The 24,248-nt window shown below is 33.4% G+C and overlaps 1 protein-coding gene across 2 annotated transcripts in view; it reads left to right on the plus strand.

Moving 5' to 3' along the window:
• The window catches only part of LOC126752589 (LIM/homeobox protein Lhx3), a 95,171-nt gene extending 76,036 nt beyond the window's left edge, over positions 1-19,135 (plus strand). Inside the window, exons 1-7 of one of the 2 annotated variants that reach the window (XM_050463515.1) lie at positions 4,919-5,452; positions 13,499-13,673; positions 15,895-16,097; positions 16,200-16,392; positions 16,464-16,615; positions 16,769-16,960; positions 18,184-19,135. In XM_050463515.1, coding sequence (XP_050319472.1) covers positions 5,338-5,452; positions 13,499-13,673; positions 15,895-16,097; positions 16,200-16,392; positions 16,464-16,615; positions 16,769-16,960; positions 18,184-18,377 — 1,224 coding nt within the window. In that variant the 5' untranslated portion in view covers positions 4,919-5,337 and the 3' untranslated portion in view covers positions 18,378-19,135. Of the gene's footprint in view, positions 1-4,918; positions 5,453-13,498; positions 13,674-15,894; positions 16,098-16,199; positions 16,393-16,463; positions 16,616-16,768; positions 16,961-18,183 lie in introns of those variants that run through there. The other variant, XM_050463514.1, reaches the window with a different exon arrangement.
• The last annotated feature ends 5,113 nt before the right edge of the window (positions 19,136-24,248 follow it).

Here is a 24,248-nt window from a genome sequence, read left to right on the forward strand (position 1 = left end):
AAGTCACTCATTATTCCCGTCCTGCTATATGGTGCAGAGGCTTGGACGATGACAACATCTGATGAGTCGACGTTTCGAGTTTTCGAGAGAAAGCTTTTGCGGTAGATTTATGGTCCTTTGTGCGTTGCCCACGACGAATATCGCGTTCGATGAAACGATGAGCTGTATGAGATGTACGACATTGACATAGTTCAGCGAATTAAAAGACAGCGGCTACACTGGCTAAGTCATGTCATCCGAATGGTCGAAAACAAAGAAAGAAGAAGTCAAAGGGTGTAGGAGTCAAAACACCACAATTTACTAAAATGACAAGAATAGCTGTACGTGATGGAAAATTTTTGAACTCAAATTCGCAATCAGGACTCCTCAAATACCTCATAAACCTCTTAGTACGTCAGTAGCAAATATTTCCTGTATATTTGTTGAGTTGTGTAATTTATCACGGCAAGCGAGGTTTCTTATGTGGAGTCATAAAATATTTACAATTTATCCAAAATTTCCTTAATAACATTTGTCGAACTTTAAACTTAGTTAAATATTCGGCAGAATTAATAATTTACCTTTTACAGATACAAGTTAAAGTTTTCAAAAATAATTTCAACAACAAAAGTATGTTAATATGTATATAGAACCTATGTATACACATATAATTACATGTGGACTTAAAATAAAATTTATTGAAAATACAATGCATGTAAAATGCATGTAAATGTGTATGTATTATAAGTATTAAATATGATGAACCAAGGAAGCGTTTACTATATGCATATACGTATATATTAACGCAGTATATTACACACAGTCATGTTCATATTAATAGCAGTTAGGATGTGCCTAATGCATAACAATTAAAAAAGGGCTAAATTCGAGTGCAACCGAACATTTTAGCCATCTACGTCAAGGAAATACCTTAAGATATAAAACGCTAACCAGAGGATCGGAATCTTAGCAATTTTATATATACATACATACATATACCAGTGGCGGATTCAGAGGGGGCAAATGGGGAAAATTTCAATACACAAACCCAGCACTCAAAGATTGATGGATGCTGGATACAGCTCCATCTGTGATATGTTCGATTGATACATGCTCCGCGGTTTATCTTCCAAGTTTTCCAACATAGAAGAATTAGTAACTGGGAAAACAAGGAAATAGCAGGAAAAGTAACGATACTCAACGCAGCCGTGTGCAAAATTAAATTTTTAATTGGGATTTCTTGCCTATGTGATATTTTATTTCCAACTCATTGATTCAGCGTAATTCTTCAGAAAGAATGTATCGATCTGGCAAAGGCATCAAATATGATAGATACGCTGCTTGTAACGTTCCGAAATTGAAGACAAAAAGCTGAGGAACATTTTCGATCCATTTATTCAGACACGAAAAAATGGCGGCAAAACTGAAAGTTAACGAAGAAAAACCAAGAACCTGCGGACGACAAACAAAACGCGAAAATTTCTGCGTAAAAACTAGCGAACAATACTACACGGTCTCAGTGTACGAGTACGTTCCTCTGTTGGATACAATCGGCAAAGATTTGAAGACGCGCTTTTCTAAAGAAGAATTGGATGGATTTCAACTGAGTTTGCTGCTTCAAGAAAGAATATGTTCTTTGAAAACAAAAGAAATGGAAAATCTTACTGACTGCTTAATAGATAGATCGATATTTGCTTAAAAAGTCACCTATAGGTACAAGGTTCTAAATATTTGGTATCTAGTGGCCGATTACGCTAATTTTTGCACGTCATGTACCAAATTTGGTTGAAATCGGCAGAGCGGTGCCCCTCGTCCAATTTTTATCTCGACTCTGTTAGGACCATTAGGAGAAAAACACGCTCACTCATTTTAATTACGGTAATTCACATATTGACCAATATGTTTGGTATAAGACCAACCCGTAGTTTAAAAATCTTTCTATGAAGTATGTATATAGAGGTTAAGAGAAATATTAACCCGATTCAACCAATTTTTGACGTGCAGACATAATAAAATAAGACATAGTCTCTAGGGATCACATTTTTGGTATCTAGGGCTGTGAATAGTTATGGTCCGATTTTGGCAAATTTGTATACTGGATTCAAATGGAATTTAAAGTTCTCGCACTGTAACATGAAAATGTCAAAATAATCCCTTGTACCAAATATGGATGAAATCGGTTGAGTAGGCCCGGAGATTTGTGATTTGACCTAAAGGTGGGCGATTCCACACCCAACGTCCAATTTTGACAACTGCTCCTATGAAGCCCTATGGTGTCATCCATGGATATAGAATTTAATTTGCGTCCTCAATCTATTTCGTCTAGTTTTAGGTGATACAAACAACCGTTAGGTGAAAAAAACTATCATACTCCGTAGCAACATGTTACAAGAGTAAAAAAACCGATCTATTTGCAATAGCAACTTCACTTAAAACCTTAAAATATAACGGTATAGAAAATCACTACTTGCTTCAAGTAAGCTTAGCCCTATATATGAGTACATTTAACCTCAATCGAACAATATATGAAGTTCAGCTATGTCATAGTAGTCCGATCAGAACAATTTCTTCGTCGCTTGTACCATTACTTGGACAGTAATATATATGTACATATGTACATGCCAAATTTTCTGCAGATATCTCGTCAAATGAAAGAGTTTTCCATATAAGCATATGTTATAGTGATCCGATATCGGTTTCTCCAACAAATGTGCAGCTTCGTGAAAATAAAAGGACGTGTGCAAAATTTCAGTTTGATATCTTGAAAACTGAGGGACTATTTTGCGTATTTACAGACGGATAGACAATCGAACAGACAAACAAGCATGGCTTAATCGACTCAGCTCATCATACTGATAACTTGAGTTCGATAAAAACAGAGTCAAATTTCCTAAAATTGAGAAAGAAACTCAAAATGTTTGACCGAAAAGAATAGACAAACAAATAAACTTAATGAAAAAACCACTGAATTGGTTAGAAGACACCCACATATTAGCTCTCAGAAGGTTAAGGGGACACAATGTAAGTATACGTTGAGTGGTACCTCTCAGCTTAAATTCTTGCCAGAATTAAGGTGTCATATCTCCTATCGTGTACTTTTTTTTTCACCGAAGAAGGTCTGCACAGAATTTTTTAAAGACAAGGATAATGACGAATTGAACCCCATCAAATTATAATGTGATTTACACATTCGTGCATATAGTAGTAACCGAACATGAGTTGAGTTAAATTCGAATTATACTACTTTTTGAAAATATACTACCTTTTTCATTCTAAATACTATTTTCATGAACATAACATAACTGTATATACATATGTATATGAACATTTGATAAATTGCAATTGTATATATGAAAATAGTATATATTTACTTATGTATTTATTATCAAACTTATTTATAGACATCTATATGTATGTACATATGCATATAATTAAGCAATTTAAGGTCACTTTAATGTCTAAACCAAAAAGGCATAATAGAGATGACAAAAGTCATTTTAACGTCAAAGCAGTCAGACCTGTACATACATATGTACATATATACATATGTATGTAGCACATTGTTAGTACTTAGTGTAAGTCTCTCGGTTCGATAGTTATGTACAAAGGCATAAGCTTTAAGTGCGTGATAGACTTATGTGCTTTATACATTCAACTGTACGTCAGCTTAGACATTCATACATATTCACTTCAACAGATATGTACTAGTAAATATGACATATAACAGTATTTAAATATGTAACTGCAAGCTAAAGCAAATTCAAACCAAACTCACTAAATACGCACCCGCATTTCAACAAATAACCATACATATGTATGTATGTGTGTACATACATACATATTGACATCCAAACGTGCAAATAAATATACACACTTAAAAGACCACTCCCTAAAATTGTGAACCCACAAAACAACCAATCCAGATCAGTTGAAAAGCGCTTCAGTGCGCTCTCGCAATAGAAAATATCTCCATAACACACATACACACAAACTCTCTTTGTCGACCCTTCCCCGCTTTTCCAATTCGAGTCTCACAAAGCTGCCGCAAAAGCACTTTGTATCCTGGCAGAAGTTGGCAGTCCATAGAGCAAGTCGAAAGCATAGAAGGACCAACCCAACGCAGCCCATACACATGCATGCATACATGTAGATATATTTGTATGTGCGTATATACACGTTGTATGGGTAAAAACGAGCATTCGACCCGACTGACTTTGCTGGAGCTCAGCAACAACTCCAGGAGGAAAATGCAACACTTACCCCGTGTAGTCGAGCAGCCAGACAGGCCGCCAGCCAGCCAGCTAGTCAGCTAACCATCCAGCGAGCCAGCCATCCATCCGATATAAAGTGTTGAGCGCACAATCCGCTCACGATGTACCGAAAGTCAAACGGGTACGAACAGCATTAAACCGTGCCAACAAACCGAATATACAGATTGTCAGCCAGCCAACCTCACGCCCACCAACCCCAACGTTACCTTGGAAGTTCATAGCAACACACTAACAAAAATACATACATTTGGTTGTATGTATGTTTGTGTATGTTAAATGTACCCCTTGTGTTCAGTGTGTGCTGGTGGTTGCTCAATAGATTCAGCAAAGCACTTTCTTCCATTTTCCACTGGAAGCAACAATTTTCAGCTTGATTTTGAGGGTAGGGCCACCGCGCGATTATGTCAGCAACTTTATACAAATCTGACAAGAACAGCAATAACAAGAAAGGAAACAATACCAGCATAAAGTTATAAACTTGGTTTGTATTTGCTTTTTTTTTTGTTTTTGTATTCGTATTTGTTATTGTTATTGCATTCGTTTTACAGTTATTTGTTTGTTGTTGTTTTCATAGCAACATACAGCTATTCATAAATGTATTTGTAGCTGTTTACCGTTTTTACCCCTGAATTACCGAGTGCACTTGCAGAGAGCACACCTAACCTAACCGTCCATCCGTAAAGATGGGCTTGTAGTGCAACGATTCGGTTAGCGTCAGTACGGTACGAGACGCACCTTTCGCGACGACGACTATTCTCTACTATCCACATAGTGGCCGATTTTTGAATGTGCTTTGCACTCGCGTTGAAGTTTCGCCGTTGTTCGAGAGTCGATTTTTACTTGCCCGTTATAGATCGTCGGTATTTTTGTGTGCCACTTTTTTGTTTAAGAAAAAGCTAAATTAATAAAAATTATATTACTCAAATTGTAATTTAAGCAAATTTGTATTGTGTAACGGATGTGCGCGTAATGCCTCAAAATAGGTGGGCATATTTTTAATCGCAATTAATATGGATTATGTGTGAGCGTTGCAAACACCGCACGGTCGTTTTTTAGTGCTGTGCCGTGCCGTTTCGAAATCAACAGGATGGAACTTTTGAAACTTATGATGTTTAAAAGTGACTTTCTGTGTTCCGGTGGAGGAAAATGTGATGATCGTGTACCACCAATCAATTTAAGTCAATTGCCAGAATTTTTATTGTGTAAGTGTGCCAAACGAAATGCATGTAGATTGAAAACTGCAAGAAAATCTAAATTATAATTCATTTAAAGTGGAAAACAAGTATGCTGCCAGCTGTAATATTTTGTGAAATATAATAAAACTTAGGAAAAATGCCAAAAGTACACCCTGTTTTTCATATACAGATCCAGCTTAAATATAAAGAAAGCGTCTTGTGAAATAGCTGAACTGGACTGAACTGGACATTAAAATTTTAGTCTGTAATAAATATTGTCAAATTTTTGTGTTACACGTTTTTAGTTCACCAACGGCGGAAAATAATTTTAATGCAACTTTTACAATGCGGTTGTTAATTTTATAGTAATAACGAAATAAAGAAAATGCTTTCATTTTCAATGCGAACGAATAAAAACAAAAAGAAAACGTTAGCTTCGACTTCACCGAAGTTCTAATAGCTTTCACAGCTGCATTTCTTATAACATAAAAATTGCTTTAAAAAATCCTAATATTTAGTTTGTCTGACAGATATATGTATCATACACACACTTGGCCGTTATCGTCAATTCCAACAAATGAGCATCTTATTGGAGAGAAAAAGACGTATTCAAAATTTCAAATCTATATCTCAAAATATAGGAAACTAGTTCGTGTATATACAGGCAAAGAGACAGGCATAGCTGAATCTATTTTGGGTCTCCTGCGTTTTCTTCTGGATGTTACAACATCTCAGTTTACACCCTGTAAATGTTTGAAAATATTTCGGCCGAGTAACCGACTTTTAAAAGAAATTACTGTTTCAGTGTTTTAAAGACTATTCTGTTAAATTTTCAAGAAGCACTATTAAAAATTCGGCAATGTCAGCAATTGCTCTGAAGTGTTTAGGAAAAAAGTTGAATTGCGATGCTGCTCATAACAAGGTATTAGATCGGCTGAAATGAAAAATTTGTATAGTTAGATAATCGCTTTGACCAGGTTACACTAAAGGAATTTTTCGATATTTCAATTTTTCACTCTCTGAGAACACGTTGAAGGAAAAAACGCGATATTTTGCATAAAATCTCATAGTCTGTTATTGTGAAATTAAAAATATGAATAAACTCTCCAGCGTTACCCTTTAAATTATGTATGGAAATAGTGTTCCAATTTTCACAAAAATCGATGCAGTAGTTTTAAGTCATGAGGGGCATCGACTTTGAAAATATGATTTGTGGGGAAAACGCTTTAAAGCTTTGAAATTTGGTGAAACTTCATAAGACAGACATACATATATGTATGTACTCATAACTTCATTAATTTTGCTACAATCGACTTGCAATTTTTGAGATATTATGCATTCAAGGTAAAAAATAAAATTAAAAACTCTGTCCCCCCCTTAATAGCATTGCTAAATAGCCTGGCTATTATCTTTACAGAATTTTTTTTCATTATTCTTGCATACTTGAACTGTCACTTTTTGTAACAACGATTTCCTAGAACATTGTTTTTGAAAAATTCAATAGTGTAATGAAGTAATGCTAACTGCATTACTTATGCTATTGGAAACTACTGACGCACGTTGTTTATGATGCTTTAAAAACAAACGAAGTTCCATCTTCGTAAAGCTTAGTATGTTCTTTAACTGATCTACAAAATCAAGCATTTCAAATGCCATCTAAAAACGTCTATTATAATTTAATACAACTTTGAAAAATAAAAGAACAGTGATGTAACCTACTGTTATAATTCTAATTATGAATCTGTATGAATAAATGTTAAAAAACTGTAAAACTCTAGAAAACGTACGAAATACATACGAAGCACAAATGTTATAAGTTTATAATAATAAGTGATTCGACCATTTCTAATTGTTTAATACAAATTAAACATTTCAATCTTCAGCTTTGAACGCAAGTACATCCTAATAAGTTTTTTTTTTATAATCAGTGAAAATAATTACTGCTTTTGGCTACATCCGACGGGAGAAATTAACTGATTATAACTAGAATCCACAAAAACTCAAACACATACTGAGGTAGCAGTAGATTCATTACGAGTACGGAAGGGCTATGTTCGGGTGTGACCGAAGAAAAAAAAATATATATATATGGAGTAAAGTCAACCGCGTATTCGAAAATCCTGATACTGGTTATAAGGGCCAGTTCAAGTTTTCGCCCAATTTTAACATTTTATTCAGAGATGCATTTTATTAAGATAACAAACATACATATCTGCCGATATATGTGGTATAAAATCACCCTGAAATTCGAAAATCGTTATATTAAGTATAGAACTGCTAAAGGAAGGATTGATTCGTTCAACTTATTCGGTTGAGCCGGTGATTTGTGATCTCACCTAAATGAATGGTTCGGTTCGATTCATTATGAAAATCCCCAATAAAATTTTAAAATTTCCTTAAGCATAATAACTCCCAAACCTAAAAAATTAAATAATTGTTTTAAATTATAAAATCGGACCTTGTCAAGTGAACACAAGAACTGAGCGAATTACTTAATCGAAACCTTAAGTCATTGTATTTAATATCAGTAGATAGGTTGCCTTTTATATTTCGGGATTCTAGAATAAAAACTAATTTTAATCATCGAAAATCACTCACCAATTCTCAAAGCACTTTTGACACTCTGATTGAGTTATCTCCAAAACATGTGTTCTGGACGCATCAACCGCCTCTTTAGATGTCAAAAAAAGTTGACCTCTTAGTTTATGTTTTACGTACGGAAATAATGAGAAGTCATTCGGTGCCATGTCAAGACTTTACGGTGGATTACTCATCAAATCGATGTTTTAAGTGCTCAAAAATGCAGTTGTTTCAATCGCTATGTGAAAGCTAGCATTGTCGTGGTGAAGAGTGATCCGTCTTCGGCGGTTGGTTTTCCTGATTTCTTGAAAATCAACTTGCAAACAAATGGTTGTATAGCACTCGGAATTTACTGTTCCGCGTTGTTTCAGTGGTATGGTTGCGTCATGTCCAGTTTTTCCAAAAAAAAACAAGCAACCATTTGCTTAGAAGTGCTTCATGAGCGGACAACTTTTGTTGGATTCGGCTTATCTTAAATCCATACAGTCTACTGCTGTTTACTTTCTGGCTCATACGCGTAAATCCACGATTCATCACCTGTCACGATGTCATAGACGTGTTTCGAAGCACCGCTGTCGTATTTTGTTAACATTTCTCTAGACATATCGATACGAGCTTTGTTTTGAGCGATTGACAAATTGTACACTTTTTTACAGTTATGAAGTTCATGCAAATTGAATGTATGTATGTATGTTAGTCCTATTAATGCCTATAGTTGTTTCAATCCCACGATAGATCACATGACAATCTTGCAATATCTGTTTGCGCGCAGCATCAATTGTTTCCTCAACAACAACTGATTTTGAACGACCTTCCGAAAGTCGTCTTGGAGTGTTCTACGACCTCAATTGAATTTACTATACCATCGATAAACACTGGTCCTTGTTGGAGCTCGTCAAAAATTTAATTAAGTTTATCTTTACAATCTTAAGAAGTTAGACCACATCGAAAGTTGTAAAAAAGCGAAAATGTTCGTGATTTAATCCCATTTTTTATCGAAAAGAATATTTTAAGTTACTGTAAACAATACAAATAGCGCTCGTGTGTCAAAACACGATGATTGTTAGTCAAATCAACTAACAAAGCACGTCCAGGGTTAATACATATTATGATGGAAAAATTTCAAATCGACCTGCTAATATCAGATCCTAATAAATTGAAAAAACACATTATAAATTGTGGACGTGCGGGTGACATACTTTATTGCAATGTATGTATAATACTGCAGTCAGTTCGTGTATTGCAAAGAAAAATTTCACAAAACAAAACAATGTGGGCGAAGTTTCAGAATCTTTCGAAAAAGAGCTCGCATTCGTCACAGGAGGTGTGAGGAATATGCGAAGAAAACTATGAATTATGGGGTAAACTCAGTTGAAATCCACACACTACTTTTCTAGAAAATAGCGTCTTCAAATGTTCGCCCTAGTATCCAACAGAGGAATGTTTATGTATTCTTCGCAACTTCTCACGCAGAAATTTTCGCTTTTTGTTTGTCGGTCGCAGATTCTTGATTTTTCTTCGTCAACTTTCAGTTCTGCCGCCATTTTTTTGTCCCATTTTCCCCCTCTGAATCCGCTACTGTATCTAAGTAGATGAAAGAGAAGAAACAAATATGTTGGACTACCATTTTATATATGTAATTTCAGAGCAGAGATGGAATGGACTAACATATGTAAAAGAAAATAAGGAAACTTCAAAAAACGTACGCTTTTCTCGAAAATTTATTTTTATTTTTTTATGTTAGACTATCATTATAATTAATTTCAGAACAGAAATGGAATGCAAAGCAAAATAAGAAAACTTCAGAAAATGTCTGTTTTTCTCGAAAATTAGTCGAGTTTGTAAACTGAATTCGTATTAACTTTCGGACTAATCGAATTACACTAGGATTTTTGATAAGGTATTTTAAAATTACTGAAGTGATTGAAATTTAATCTTTTAAATGTTTTTTTTATTATCATTTTAATAACATCACAATAACAATAAACTAATAGCGAGCTCCACGTAATGCTCGTCCTCCAAGTCACGGTGAGGCTAATTGAATGGTGCATCTTTGGAAAGAATATATATTAAATAGAGATATCTATATGAATATACATATATAAATGTATATAAGAAATTAATTATAAAATATCAGATACCTCTTTAAAAACCAAAATAAACTGTGCTTTTCGTTTTCTTCTTCTTGAAAAAATTGATTTAGCAAGTTAATATTACAATATGTTTAGAATGTGATAGTTTTTCTCTATCTTACATATTTTATTCAATTGATCCAGAAAATGTAACAGTGTTAGTGAAACTGAAAATTATGTATTTTGCAATCTGTTACCTCCGTCTTAGATTTAAATCAATAATTACACTAGGATTTTTGATATATATTACTGAAATGATTTAAATTTAATCTGATCATTAGTCATACATACAGGTCTGTACACAGGCACTTTGGAAAGAATATATGTAAATAGAGATATCTCATGAATATACAAGTATTCAGATATAACAGCTGTACAAATTGATTTAGCAATTTATGAACATACATATATTAATATGATAATAAGAGTTAGTATACATTAATTAATAGATTAAATCAATAGTTATACAAATATATATTTATATTACTGTTCATAACAACTACATTCAAAATTTTTAAAAATCATTTAAAAAGTATGTTGATACGATATCATCATTTGTAGGACATACAAAATATATAATGGGTTGTCAAAAAAGTCTTGCGGTATTTTTATTGATTTTTTTTTTTTTAAATTGAAATTGAAATGAATTTTTGATGACTCATGCCCATCTCTTGACCGATGCTACGGCTGCTACTATGCCGGTCTCTTTCGACCAATTCAGCGATTTTATCGCAATTTTCGACGACAGGCCTTCCGGAGCGTGGCGCATCTTCGACCACCTCTACACCAGAACGAAAACGTTGAAACCATCGTTGTGCGGTGGAAATGGAAACTGTATCGGGTCCATAAACTGCACAAATTTTATTGGTGGCTTGAGATGCATTTTTGCCTTTATCGTAGTAGTACTGTAAAATATGCCGTATTTTCTCTTTATTTTGCTCCATGTTTGCGACGCTATAACTCACGAACGACTTAAAAGAAACGACAATCAATCAAACACGTGTTAGCGCGTGAAATGAGCTTTCCAAAAAGGTAAGCATGACCCGATGCGACGAATAAAACTAGAACTACGCGCTTTCAGCGCCAACTAGCGAAAATACCGCAAGACTTTTTTGACAACCTGTTATAAAACATTGTGCAAAAGATATGCCCGTAATTGCGAACTTGTCTTACAGCAATCCAAATTATTTATTTTTGTGCTACATAGTAAAATTCTTCTACAACAGCTAAGGACGTTCAAGCTGTAAACAAACATTTTCGCGCTGGCAGGGCAACATCGACGCAGAAGGAGCCAATTTTGAAAGTTTGTAATAAAACATTGTAACTATTGGTTCAATGAATTTTTTTAAATCCACTCAGTCATATTATTTTCCGGACAAACCCTGTATTTGCGCTACACGAATTTGGTTGTTATAGGTTAAGTGGTTTAAGAGATACTTATCTACATTAAACTTATTAGAGCACGGGGCCACGCCCACTTTTTCAAAAATTTTTGATCACAGGTGCGCTTTGCCACTGCGATCGCCTGTGATAAATTCTTTAAGTTCTTTATCTTAATTAAGTCCTTAGTTATTGCAAATTATAATATATGTTTTCAGTTAATGGCTTTTTCTGGGCATGGCAGTTCCGATTATGCCCATCAACCGATTACACCCATCACGGACGACTAAGGATATTGTTTATCGTTTTATGTTAAAAGTAAAAACAATTCTCACATGTATATTTAAAAATCATAAAAATGTGTTTAATATTCATTTGAGAATCATTTGAATATTTTTTTACTTAAAAAAAAAAAAACAAAATAATATCACACAACTACTGCCATGGTCGGTAATTTATATACATACATACATATGTATATGGAATATACATACATACATTGTTGTTAGTGGAAAAGCCGTTTTTATACCCTGAACAGGCTATATTAAGTTTGTCACGAAGTTTGTAACACCCAGAAGGAAACGTCGGAGACCCTATAAAGTATATATATAAATGATCAGTATGTTGAACTGAGTCGATTTGCCATGTCCGTCTGTTTGTCCGTCCGTCCGTCTGTCTGTATATATACGAACTAGTCCCTCAGTTTTTAAGATATTTTAAGATAAATTTTCAAACGCCATTTTCTATTCAAGAAGCTGCTCATTTGTCGGAACTGCCGACATCGGACCACTATAACATATAGCTGCCATACAAACTGAACGATCGAAATCAAGTTCTTGTATGGAAAGCTTTCACATTTGACAATGTATCTTCAAAAAAGTTGGCACAGGTTATTTTTTAGGGCAACAATGTAATCTCCGAAGAAATTGTTCAGATCGGTTTACTATAGCATATAGCTGCCATACAAACTGAACGATCGGAAAAAAGTTTTGTATAAAAAACTTTTGCATTTGACAAAATATATTCACGAAATTTGGTTTAGATTATTTTCTAAGGCAACAATGTAATCTCCGAAGAAGTTTCAGTTCATGCCATACAAACCGAACGATCAGAATCAAGGGCTTGTATGGAAAACTTTCGCATTTGACGTGGTATCTTCACGAAATTTGACATGGATTACTGCTTAAGGTAATAATATAATCTCCGAAAAAATTGTTCAGATCGGATTACTATAGCATATAGCTTCCATATAAACTGAACACATAGTTACTAAAAGAAATGAAGGGTATATTAGCTTCGGTGCAGCCGAAGTTAACGTTTTTTCTTGTTTTGGACACACAATGTGGAACCGGCAGACCGGCATCGCCAGGCTACTTTGTTAGATGATGGACGAACGATGAATAGACGTTCATAACAAACCAAACAGAACATGTAACATAAAAAAATAACGGAATATCTGCAGTGTTGAGAAAAATCTCTTCAACTGACTTTTAAAAAAAATAACAAATCAGTATGATTAATTTTCACCTACTCTCTCGGAAAGTTATTACTGCATTTCAGCAAATGTTACAGAAAATAATTAAGCAGGGTAAAATTTTAACTTTAAGTGACAAACTTGCACAACTGTTGCAAGAAATTCAACATAACCTCAAATCATAGAATGTGAATTGTGACTTACAATGTGTTACACGCTGTATAATTTAGCTGGAACTTAAATTTGCCTAAGTGTATTTTGCACATTTTAATAAAAACAATTGTATTACCAATTACATATACATATAAAACATTTCACGTTGAAGATTATGACCTGACTACCCACAGCTCTTTAATTTTTTAACCTCATATTATTACATACGTGCAAACATATGTATGTATGTAATTATTAAAAATCTATCCAAAAAAAATTTGTATATGTAAGAACCTCTATAAAACACATAATAATTAATTATAAATATTTATTTGCGAATATTTCTCGTTCCAGCTACTATACCAAAATGCGGAGGCTGTCATGAACTTATACTAGATCGTTTTATATTGAAAGTGTTGGAGCGAACGTGGCATGCGAAATGTTTGCAATGCAGCGAATGCCACACCCAACTAAATGACAAGTGCTTCTCGCGGAATGGGCAGCTTTTCTGTAAAGAAGACTTTTTTAAGTAAGTTAAGTTACAAAATTATTATTTAAGAGTTGTGATATTGTTTTTAATAATTTTTACTAGGGATTGGGTACTTTCGTAAACATTTTGAAAACGAAATTTGGGTTTAATATTTCTTATGGGGATAAAATAAGCTCACTGTTTCCAACTTTAAGCGTTTCTAAGGGAAAAATAAAATTTTAAAACCTATTAAATCAATGGCTCCTTGAAATAGAGCGGATTCATTTTCAATTTAAAAACTTTTTTCATTCCGGCTCCAAGCTACCAACGTTTTAAAAGCTTCTAAGTTTATGCAGCTGATTCCCATTTCTAAATTCTCCACTCAGCTAAATCTTAGTAGGGATAATATCTTTGTAATGAAACAAAATTTTTTTAAGGAGTTTTCCTGTCAATACTAGAGCCGATCGGTTTACAGGGATCCAAAAAGATTCTGAATTCCATTCTGAACAACTAAGAGACTATGGGTCTAAAACCGGTTTCGAGCCAGCGATTTTTTAGTCAACTTACAACGTCCCACGAAATCATGTGAAAGGTGTTTTTTAACATTCAAGTTGTCATAGTATTTTGTGCGACGAACGCAAATGAATTTGATAATGTTTCTTGGTACGCTGATACGCACGAAAATTTTGTCCAGTTTTGAAAGCACCAGACGATTCCTGCAGGTTTTATGATTAAAACTATGAAGATAATATGGATTTAGCAAAATTGGCTTCGCAGTCAATATGTTAAGGCTAATAAATTACTTAAGAAGGAAAAAAGATGTTTTATTAAGATCTTTGTCTTGATTTTGATCGGTAAGATTGAATGATAACTATAGGCGCACCTGGTCCGATTTGAACAATTTGTTCGGAGATTATAGCGATAACTTACACATCAAATTACAAGTAGCCAACTAGTCAAATTAAAAAAAAATCCATAAAAAGACTTAATTTTGTTCAATCTGTATATGTGATAGCGATATCCTTTAGTGATCCGATATCGACGGCTCCGAAAAATTAACAGCTCTTTTGGAAGGAAAAGCTGTTGCAAAATTTTAGATCGATATCTCAAAAGCTAAGGGACTACTTCCAGTATACAGTCCGTCTGTCTGGACATGGCAAAATCTACTCAGCTCTACAACTTAATCAGCATCTACCGATCGGGATGACGTGATTTTGACAGCACGTGGCGGTCAATGTATTCAATAAGGTTTGCCATTTCAGCATGTCACTTCTTACTTTGGTATAACACTTGGCAATTGCCCAAGATTATTAAGCAAATTCACGTTCTCCGAAAAATTCACCAATTCAGGTTTATCGTAAAATCATCTTCTCAGATGAGCCCCATTTCTGGCTTAATAACTTCGTCGACAACCGTTTGGTGCGAATTGTGGTATGGCGGCATCATCGGCACTTATTTGACTGACTTTTTTCACGGAATTGGATGAAGTCGACGCGGGCGATTTGTAATTCGAACAAGACGGGACTTTTCGTGCAAAGTTTGGTAACTCATTACTTTCGAGAAATGGCCATTCAGATAGGTATGAGCAGACGACAAATCTTTAACCTACGTTGTTCAAAAATGTTATGCAAAGTCATGGCGCGTCAATAGTTAACTAAAAGTCAAAATTCTGCCCTTATATTAGTTGGTTTTCGCAGGGGAAATCCAACTACCATTCTTTTATCATAATCATAAATGATCCAGACGATTAGTGGCTCATTCAGTGAACATGTGGAAGAAATTACTACAATAAAGCATTAAAATATCTCACAAATTTTAAAATATTTTCAACCAAATATCTGTAAAGATTTAAACTTATGGGCTACTAAATGCATGCTTTTATCATGAGTGATTATAGTCTGCAAAAACCTAAGGTTAAAACAGAGTTTTTCAGGCAGCAACATTTCTTCTAATTTCAAAACTTTATCGAAATGTTTACAATGCCTACGTAAACCGTTGTTGAAGACTCTATAATGGAATATTCAAGCTTCCAAAATAAAAGTATAAAAACATACAACAAAACTTAAACTAAAATTTAAAACTTCAAAGTCAAATAAAGCATTTCTTGTTGAAACAGCAGAGATATTTATATCCCCCTAATTAATTCATTTTTATTTTTTTAAGTTATAATTACATGATGTAGTATATAATATGATTTTAAAATAGAACAATTAATCTGTTTCAAATTAAAATAAGTAGCACTAATTAAAACTTCTGCATTTCCAATGTTCGGGCCTACTAGACGATATGGAACAAAGTGTTCCGCATGTGATATGGGAATTCCGCCAACGCAAGTGGTACGGAGAGCGCAGGACAATGTCTACCATTTACAATGTTTTCTATGTACAATATGCTCTCGAACACTAAATACCGGTGATGAATTTTACCTTATGGAAGATAGAAAACTAATATGTAAACGTGATTATGAGGACGCGAAGGCGAAAGGTTGGTGTGTGTTCAATAAATTAGTATACACAACACAAGCAAATTATAACGCACGGAAAATAGGAAATACTTAATTAATCTTCATTATTGCCCTACTCGTAGGACTCTACTTAGATGGCTCATTGGACGGTGATCAACCAAACAAACGACCTCGTACAACAATTACAGCAAAACAATTAGAAACACTTAAAACAGCCTACAATAATAGTCCTAAGCCTGCACGACATGTACGAGAACAACTATCACAAGATACCGGACTGGACATGCGAGTCGTTCAAGTTTGGTTTCAAAATAGGTAATTTCCAAAAACGAATACCAAAAAGATTTCATATAGTAAAATGATGTAATAATATTTATATTCAATAGGAGAGCGAAGGAGAAACGACTGAAGAAAGATGCTGGACGAACGCGATGGAGTCAATATTTCAGATCAATGAAGGGTAACTGTTCTCCGCGTACGGAAAAATTCCTCGACAAGGATGAATTGAAAGTAGACTACGACAGTTTTAGTCACCATGGTAAGTGCTTAGATATTAATGTTCATATTATTATGACAACTGTTTGTTTTTAATAGAAAAAATCTGAGGTAAAACCTTATAGAAAAAAGTATATGTATTTTATATAATTATAAAAATAAAAAATATTTATTTCGTTTCTTTTTTTCTTTCTAGATTTAAGTAACGATAGCTACAGTACGGTCAATCTAGGTTTAGATGAAGGTGCTTCACCACATAGTATAAGAGGATCTTATTTGCACGGTAGTTCCAGTCCACCGCAATATCCTACTAGTCGATCACCACCACCTGTGGGGCACAATCACTCATTTGGTTCATATCCCGATAATATTGTTTATACAAATATAGGTAATTAATACACTTAAAATTATATGCTTAATATTATATCGAAAAAATATGGAAAGAATATTAGCTGTCTTTCGAAAGTGTCGAATCGAGCAAACAACTACCATAAATCGAAAAGGTTGGCGTCTATTTCATGTGATGATAGTTTGTCGACGTATTCACAAAGTCTCTTTTATATAACTATTTTTTAATTATTATGTAAAAAACATTATATGTAATTAATCCAAAATGATATGTTACCTGTTTATCCAATTTCAACCCGACATGCCAAAACTTTATCGAATTTTCTATACAATCGTTGCGAAATTGATTTTGTTTTTCGGTTTAAGCTCATTCTTGAAGCGCCTTCCGCTAGATTTTTAGAGGATTTTGATGTCATATTCATAAACTCTTTTGTTACGCTTCTTTCTCAAAACATTAGCCAAAGTGTGTTAAATCAATCCGCAAGGGATGTTAAGATCCTCTGCTATTTGTCTGAATTTTTTGTGCTATTCAGTAGTTGTCTTCGTAATAAAATGGACGCCCGAAAACACTGCCGCAGCATTTTCAACGATTCCGTATCCGTGATCCCATTGAAAGCATAAAATTTTGAGCAAACTCGTTGTTCAGTTTTTTTCGTGGTAAAAAATTCCAAACAAACTTTTCTCGTGATTGACATATTGAAATCAAACTTCACACAAACATAAGCAAAGATTGTGCCAAAAAATCAAAAAAAACGAGTCAGAGTCCAATTTTAATATGTAAGTGAGATGGACAACCATACTAGAGAGAGAGAAAAACTAATAAGTATATACTTGTAATAACCAAATTGAGGACATAGCTTTTTGGCATCTCTACTCACCCTGTGAAAATTGGTGAATTCGGAATTTAACCACCCACTTCCAATATAACGGTTTTGTTGAAAACTACTAAACGTGCGATAAATATATAAATAAATTTTACAGTCGTGGTGATAAGAGAAGGCTTTTAAGGAACCAGTGTCAATTTGGATGATAGGCGTGACACCATCCTCAGTTAGCTGAAAACCCATACCTCGGGACCTGCTCGACCGATTTCTACAACAATTTTCTAGAAAATAGAGCAACAACTTTATACGCTGATGCTAGAAATTCAAAATTTTCTTTAAGACCTATTTTCTAAACAATTTAAACAAAAACAAAACGTTTATGAACAACCATTTATTACAAAAAAGTTTCATAAACATATGTATTTATTTAAATTTACAGAACACAATACATCATCGAATAATGTGAGCGCGTCAAAGGCACATCGCGTACATGGCAGTGCAGTTTCGGATTTGAGCAATGATTCTAGTCCAGAGCAGGGCTATCCTGATTTTCCACCAAGTCCTGACTCCTGGCTGGGCGACTCAGGGAACACATCGAATCCGAATTCGCAAACACCAGGCGTTCATTACTGATACTCGTACACACGCATATTGCTTAAGTACTTGCAAATGCGCAACTACTCGTACTGGCGCGCCAAACAGCATGATCATGAATACAAATACACACACAAAATCCTATAACATTAAATACTAATTGCTATATAAATTAATTAAATAAATACATGTATATACATACGTACATACGTACATACATGTGCATGTGTGTGTTTATGTATAATTGCATATTCTCACATTTTACGGCAAACTCTATTACACTTATTTATTTACACAGTATTTTTATTTTGTAAATTTTAATATTACTATATGTCTTTACATGTATATTTATAAAAATGTATATGTAGATGTTTTTTGTATGTATGTAAGTATTGAAACAAAATGTAATTGCTCAAAAAGCCGTATTTTAATTTAAAAACTATTCATGTTAATTTTTTATGTATTTCTTCATAAGAAATCAAGTGATTTCGATTTGTTCATGGGTAAAAAAAACCACAAAATTCAAGGAAAATGTGTTACAATTTGTTCGAAACAATAAAAATCCACGTAATAAATAAATGTAAATATTGTATATACATATAAGTAAACATTAGGTATTCGTGTAAAATAGAAAGCATTTAAACTTAATGAGAATAGGCAAATTATTTATTAAAACATATGCTTTATACAAACTAGTAAATATCATTTACGAGAAAGTGATGTCATGTTTATATCTACATGATTACCTAAAAACTATTTGACACACAACAAAAAATAAAGAAAACTGTTAAGAATAATGCATTTTTACTTTTTTCCTAATTGTATAAAAAATAAAGGTTTGTAATTTTGGGTGCACTGGGAAAAGTGTGCATAGCAGAAATGTGGACTCAGTGCTGCGTTGAAATTTTGTTAAATAAATTATGACACAAAATCACCCGGAAATAGTAATTAAATTAACCGAGTAAATGATATTTAAAACAAGAAAAAACGTTAACTTCGGCTGCACCGAAGCTAATATACCCTTCACAAGTGCATTTCTGAACAATTTTTTCGGAGATTACATTGTTGCCTTGGAAAATAATCTATACCAAATTTGGTGAAGATACATAGTCAAATGTGAAAGTTTTCCATACAAGAACTTGATTCCGATCGTTCAGTTTGTATGGTAGCTATATGCTATAGTTAACCGATCTGACCAATTTCTTCGGAGATTACATTGTTGTCTTAGAAAATAATCTATACCAAATTTGGTGAAGATACATTGTCAAATGTGAAAGTTTTCCAATAGTTCGAGCTGCAGAACTAAATAGAGAAGGTATCATCTTCTATAAGAGTGTACAGCTGCTGGCGTATGCCGATGATATCGATATCATCGGCCTCAACACCAGGCTGGACAAGGAAGCACAGAAAATGGGTCTGGCAGTGAACGAGGGCAAAACGAAATATCTCCTGTCATCAAACAAACAGTCGTCGCACTCGCGACTAGGCTCTCATGTCACTGTTGACAGTCATAACTTTGAAGTCGTAGATAATTTCGTCTATCTTGAAACCAGCGTAAACACCACCAACAATGTCAGCCTAGAAATCCAACACAGGATAACTCTTGCCAACAGGTGCTACTTCGGACTAAGTAGGCAATTGAGAAGCAAAGTCCTCTCTCGACGAACAAAAACCAAACTCTATAAGTCGCTCATAATTCCCGTCCTGCTATATGGTGCAGAGGCTTGGGCGATGACAACAACCGATGAGTCGACGTTACGAGTTTTCGAGAGAAAAATTCTGCGAAAGATTAATGGTCCTTTGCGTATTGGCCACGGCGAATATCGCATTCGATGGAACGATGAGCTGTACGAGATATACGACGACATTGACATAGTTCAGCGAATTAAAAGACAGCGGCTACGCTGGCTAGGTCATGTTGTCCGGATGGACGAAAACACTCCAGCTCTGAAAGTATTCGACGCAGTACCCGCCGGGGGAAGCAGAGGAAGAGGAAGACCTCCACTCCGTTGGAAGGACCAAGTGGAGAAGGACCTGGCTTCGCTTGGAATATCCAATTGGCGCCACGTAGCGAAAAGAAGAAACGACTGGCGCGCTGTTGTTAACTCGGCTATAATCGCGTAAGCGGTGTCTACGCCAATTAAGAAGAAGAAGAAGAAAGTTTTCCATACAAGAACTTGATTCCGATCGTTCAGTTTATATGGCAGCTATATGTTATAGTGGTCCGATATCGGCCGTTCCGACAAATGAGCAGCTTCTTGAAGAGAAAATGACGTTTGCAAAATTTCAAAAGGATATCTTAAAAACTGAGGGACTAGTGTATATATAGTTGCATATATACAGACGGACGGACGGACAGACAGACAGACAGACGGACATGGTTAAATCGACTCAGGTCAACATACTGATCATTTATATATATACTTTATAGGGTCTCCGACGCTTCTTTCTGGGTGTTACAAACATCGTGACAAACTTAATATACCCTGTTCAGGGTATAAAAAATGTATTTTGCTAAGTTGGTAGGACTATCCTTAATTACTATGCCAAATATAAGCGCGATCTGTCATCAGTTTGTATACAGCAGCTGCTTAAGTCTGCACACCACAGTAGTGCGTTGCGATTTTTAAAATGTATAAAAATATCGAACAAAGAATTTGTCTCAAATTTGGTATTTCTAATCAAATTTCGTTTGCGGAATCGTTGCGAATATTGGATAATGCTTGGAGTGATTCAGTTTTATCAAAAACACAATCCTACGAGTAGTACAAAGCTTTCAAAGACGGACGAGAGATCTTTGAAGACCTGCCTCATTCTGGACGACCTTCGACCTCTTCAACTGATGAAAATATTAAAAAGTGAGGGATATGGTGCTTGAAAATTGTCAGGCAAATGTTAGAGAGATGGTAAGGGAGCTCGACATCTCTCACAAGTCTGTTCGAATGTTTTTGTGGATATTTTGGGTATGAAACTCGACTCGTCTCGAGAGAAGTGAATTTTTTTTTTCAAAAAGATTGCGATTCTGACCGATTTTAAAGACAAAAACACAATGAATACCATCGATCAACCACCGGAATAATCACCAGATTTGGCTCCGTTTGATTTTTTCTTATTCCCCAAACTGAAATTGCCGCACCGTGGAACCCGTTTTCAGCCTATCGAGCAGATAAATCAAAATTCGCTGAAGGAGCTGAAGACCATCCTAAAAAGTGCTTATGAATGGCATTAGTGCATTACATCTAGTGGCGATTACTTTGAAGGCAACAAAATAAGTATTGAATTTAATATTTTGTGTTTTATTTTTAATATCTGGGTACTTTTTTGTCACAATGTATACACACACCATTAAAAAATATTTTCTTAATTTAATAGTAATTATTATATTTTTGGGTATATTAATTTATAATAATAAACAATTTTTTTAATTATTTTCTTTAAAAATTTGAAGTTTTCTGATTTAAGAATTATTGATAATAATTAATATTTTTAATTATTAACATCTTTAAGTAATATTGATTAATAACAATAATTAAATTTTTTAATATCTTTTATAAACACTTACTTTATACAGCTTTATATCTAGCTACATTCACACAAAATAATAAACTTTACATTTATTTGTAGATACTTAAAACTACTAATATATTGTTTCACAAACCAGATCACCCATTTTCCGAGCAAAATTCTTTATACTTTTTTAAATAAGGTGAAACAAGGGATAATATGCGCATAAAAAAACAAAAAAAAACAACTAACCTTATTGTACTTGATTTTCAAAAATGTGCTTGTATAATAGAAATATCACCAAATAACCAATTCTGTTTAAGGGAACTGTGATTTCGAAAATTACATCATATACAGCATATGGTGTAGGCTAAATTCAAGTTTTCTATTTACTTAAAAACAAAACTTAATATTCTGCATTTATGTTGTTTATACCCCGAACAGGTTATATTAATTCAGTGGCCCTATTAAATATATATACGCTACATTACAGATACAGAATTACAGTTTTTTCTTGTTTTTTTTTTTTAATTTGCAAAAAATAGTAAATTTTTATAATTAAATTGTAGAAAATATTTAAGGATACAATGTTTGAACAAATTATTACAGCTAACTTATTAGCAAAAAATAGGTAATAATTTATGAAAATAGGAAATTTAATTAGCCTTATATCATTTACATACTTAAATTGGTGAGTAGATTTTCATAAATAAAATATTATTGCGATTAACCTTCTTTTAATTGGAAAAAATCATTATTAGACACTATTTAGAAAACGAAAATAGTTTTGGTGATTTTCGAACTCGGCCGAAAATTATATATTATGAGTATTGTATGGTATATTTCTAGTGTGATAAGGTTGAAAAGTGTTATTTTATATTTTGTGTACATACATTTATTTTACATATTTAAATACTTAAAGTTCTTTAGTTTTATTACGTTTTTTCGATAATTATGATTATTTATATGGGAATTTTTCTTAATCTTGTTTTCTTTATTTATATATATTATAAGGTTGAAAAAGTGTTATTTTATATTTTGTGTACATACATTTATTTTACATATTTAAATACTTAAAGTTCTTTAGTTTTATTACGTTTTTTCGATAATTATGATTATTTATATGGAAATTTTTCTTAAGCTTGTTTTCTTTATTTATATATACGATTTCAAGCTTTTAATATTTATATTGTTTTTTTTTTCAACAATTTTCAGTGGGTTGGATTTTAATCATTATACAATAGTAAGTTTAGTAATTTTAGCACAAAAATTTGCAGTTTATATATTCTGATTTTTAATATTTTTTATTAAATGATAAACATTGCGATTTCTCTTAAAATATTTATTTACATGACAAATTTCAAAAACTAATACATTTTTATTTCTAAAATTCTAAAACAATCGATATTTCAAAACTATGTACAAATATTATTCCAAGATTCCCTTAATAATTCCAAAAAATTATTGGAAATATAACGAAAATAACAATCATAACATTTTTAAATAATCACCTCTGTGTGTAAGCTCTCTTAAAATTATTCCGCAAATATTTTAAAATAACCTAGCTGAGTATCTAAGGTTACAAAACATGATTTTTGATGTAGCTATTTATAAGTATGTATGTATATCTTAAGTCAATTATTCTAAAAGTTACCCAATACAAAGTGAAATACGATTTTAAAGTTCCCTGCAGTGAAGTGGGTTTCGAAAACAGAAAAATGTCACAGAGAGTCAAATTTTCGGTGACAGAGCGAGTACACTCATTAGGTATTTATCCAAAAAGTCAGTCACAATGACGGCGCAGTCAGGTCTTTTTATACACCCAACTCTTTTTTTACACGGTAGATACGTTCCTCAGAAATCCGTGTAAAAAAACATGTAAAAAAGAGGCGTTTTCCTATAGCAAAATGGGGGATACATTCCATGTCATCTGAAAACCGTGTAAGATGAAATAAAGAACTATATTTACTTCGAAAAACCGTGTAAAAAATTTTGAAAATTATAAAATTTCAGATATGCAAACAAATTGTATCTTCATATGGCATTTTATTGAGCATTAAAAAATAAAAAAAACAAGAAAAAACGTTAACTTCGGCTGCACCGAAGCTAATATACCCTTCACATATTACATTGGTGCCTTAGAAAATAATTTATACCAAATTTCGTAAATATATCTTGTCAAATGTAAAAGTTTTCCATACAAAACTTGAAGATCATTCAAAATATTATAGTTAACCGATCTGACTAATTTCTACGGAGGTTACATTGTTGCCTTAGATAATAATCTATACCAAATTTGGTAAAGATACATTGTCAAATGTGAAAGTTTTCCTTACAAGAACTTGATTCCGATCGTTCAGTTTATATGGCAGCTATATGCTATAGTTAACCGATCTGAACAATTTC

Source organism: Bactrocera neohumeralis, chromosome 3 (genome assembly GCF_024586455.1).
Source record: "Bactrocera neohumeralis isolate Rockhampton chromosome 3, APGP_CSIRO_Bneo_wtdbg2-racon-allhic-juicebox.fasta_v2, whole genome shotgun sequence".
In the NCBI taxonomy this organism is placed as follows: domain Eukaryota; kingdom Metazoa; phylum Arthropoda; class Insecta; order Diptera; family Tephritidae; genus Bactrocera; species Bactrocera neohumeralis.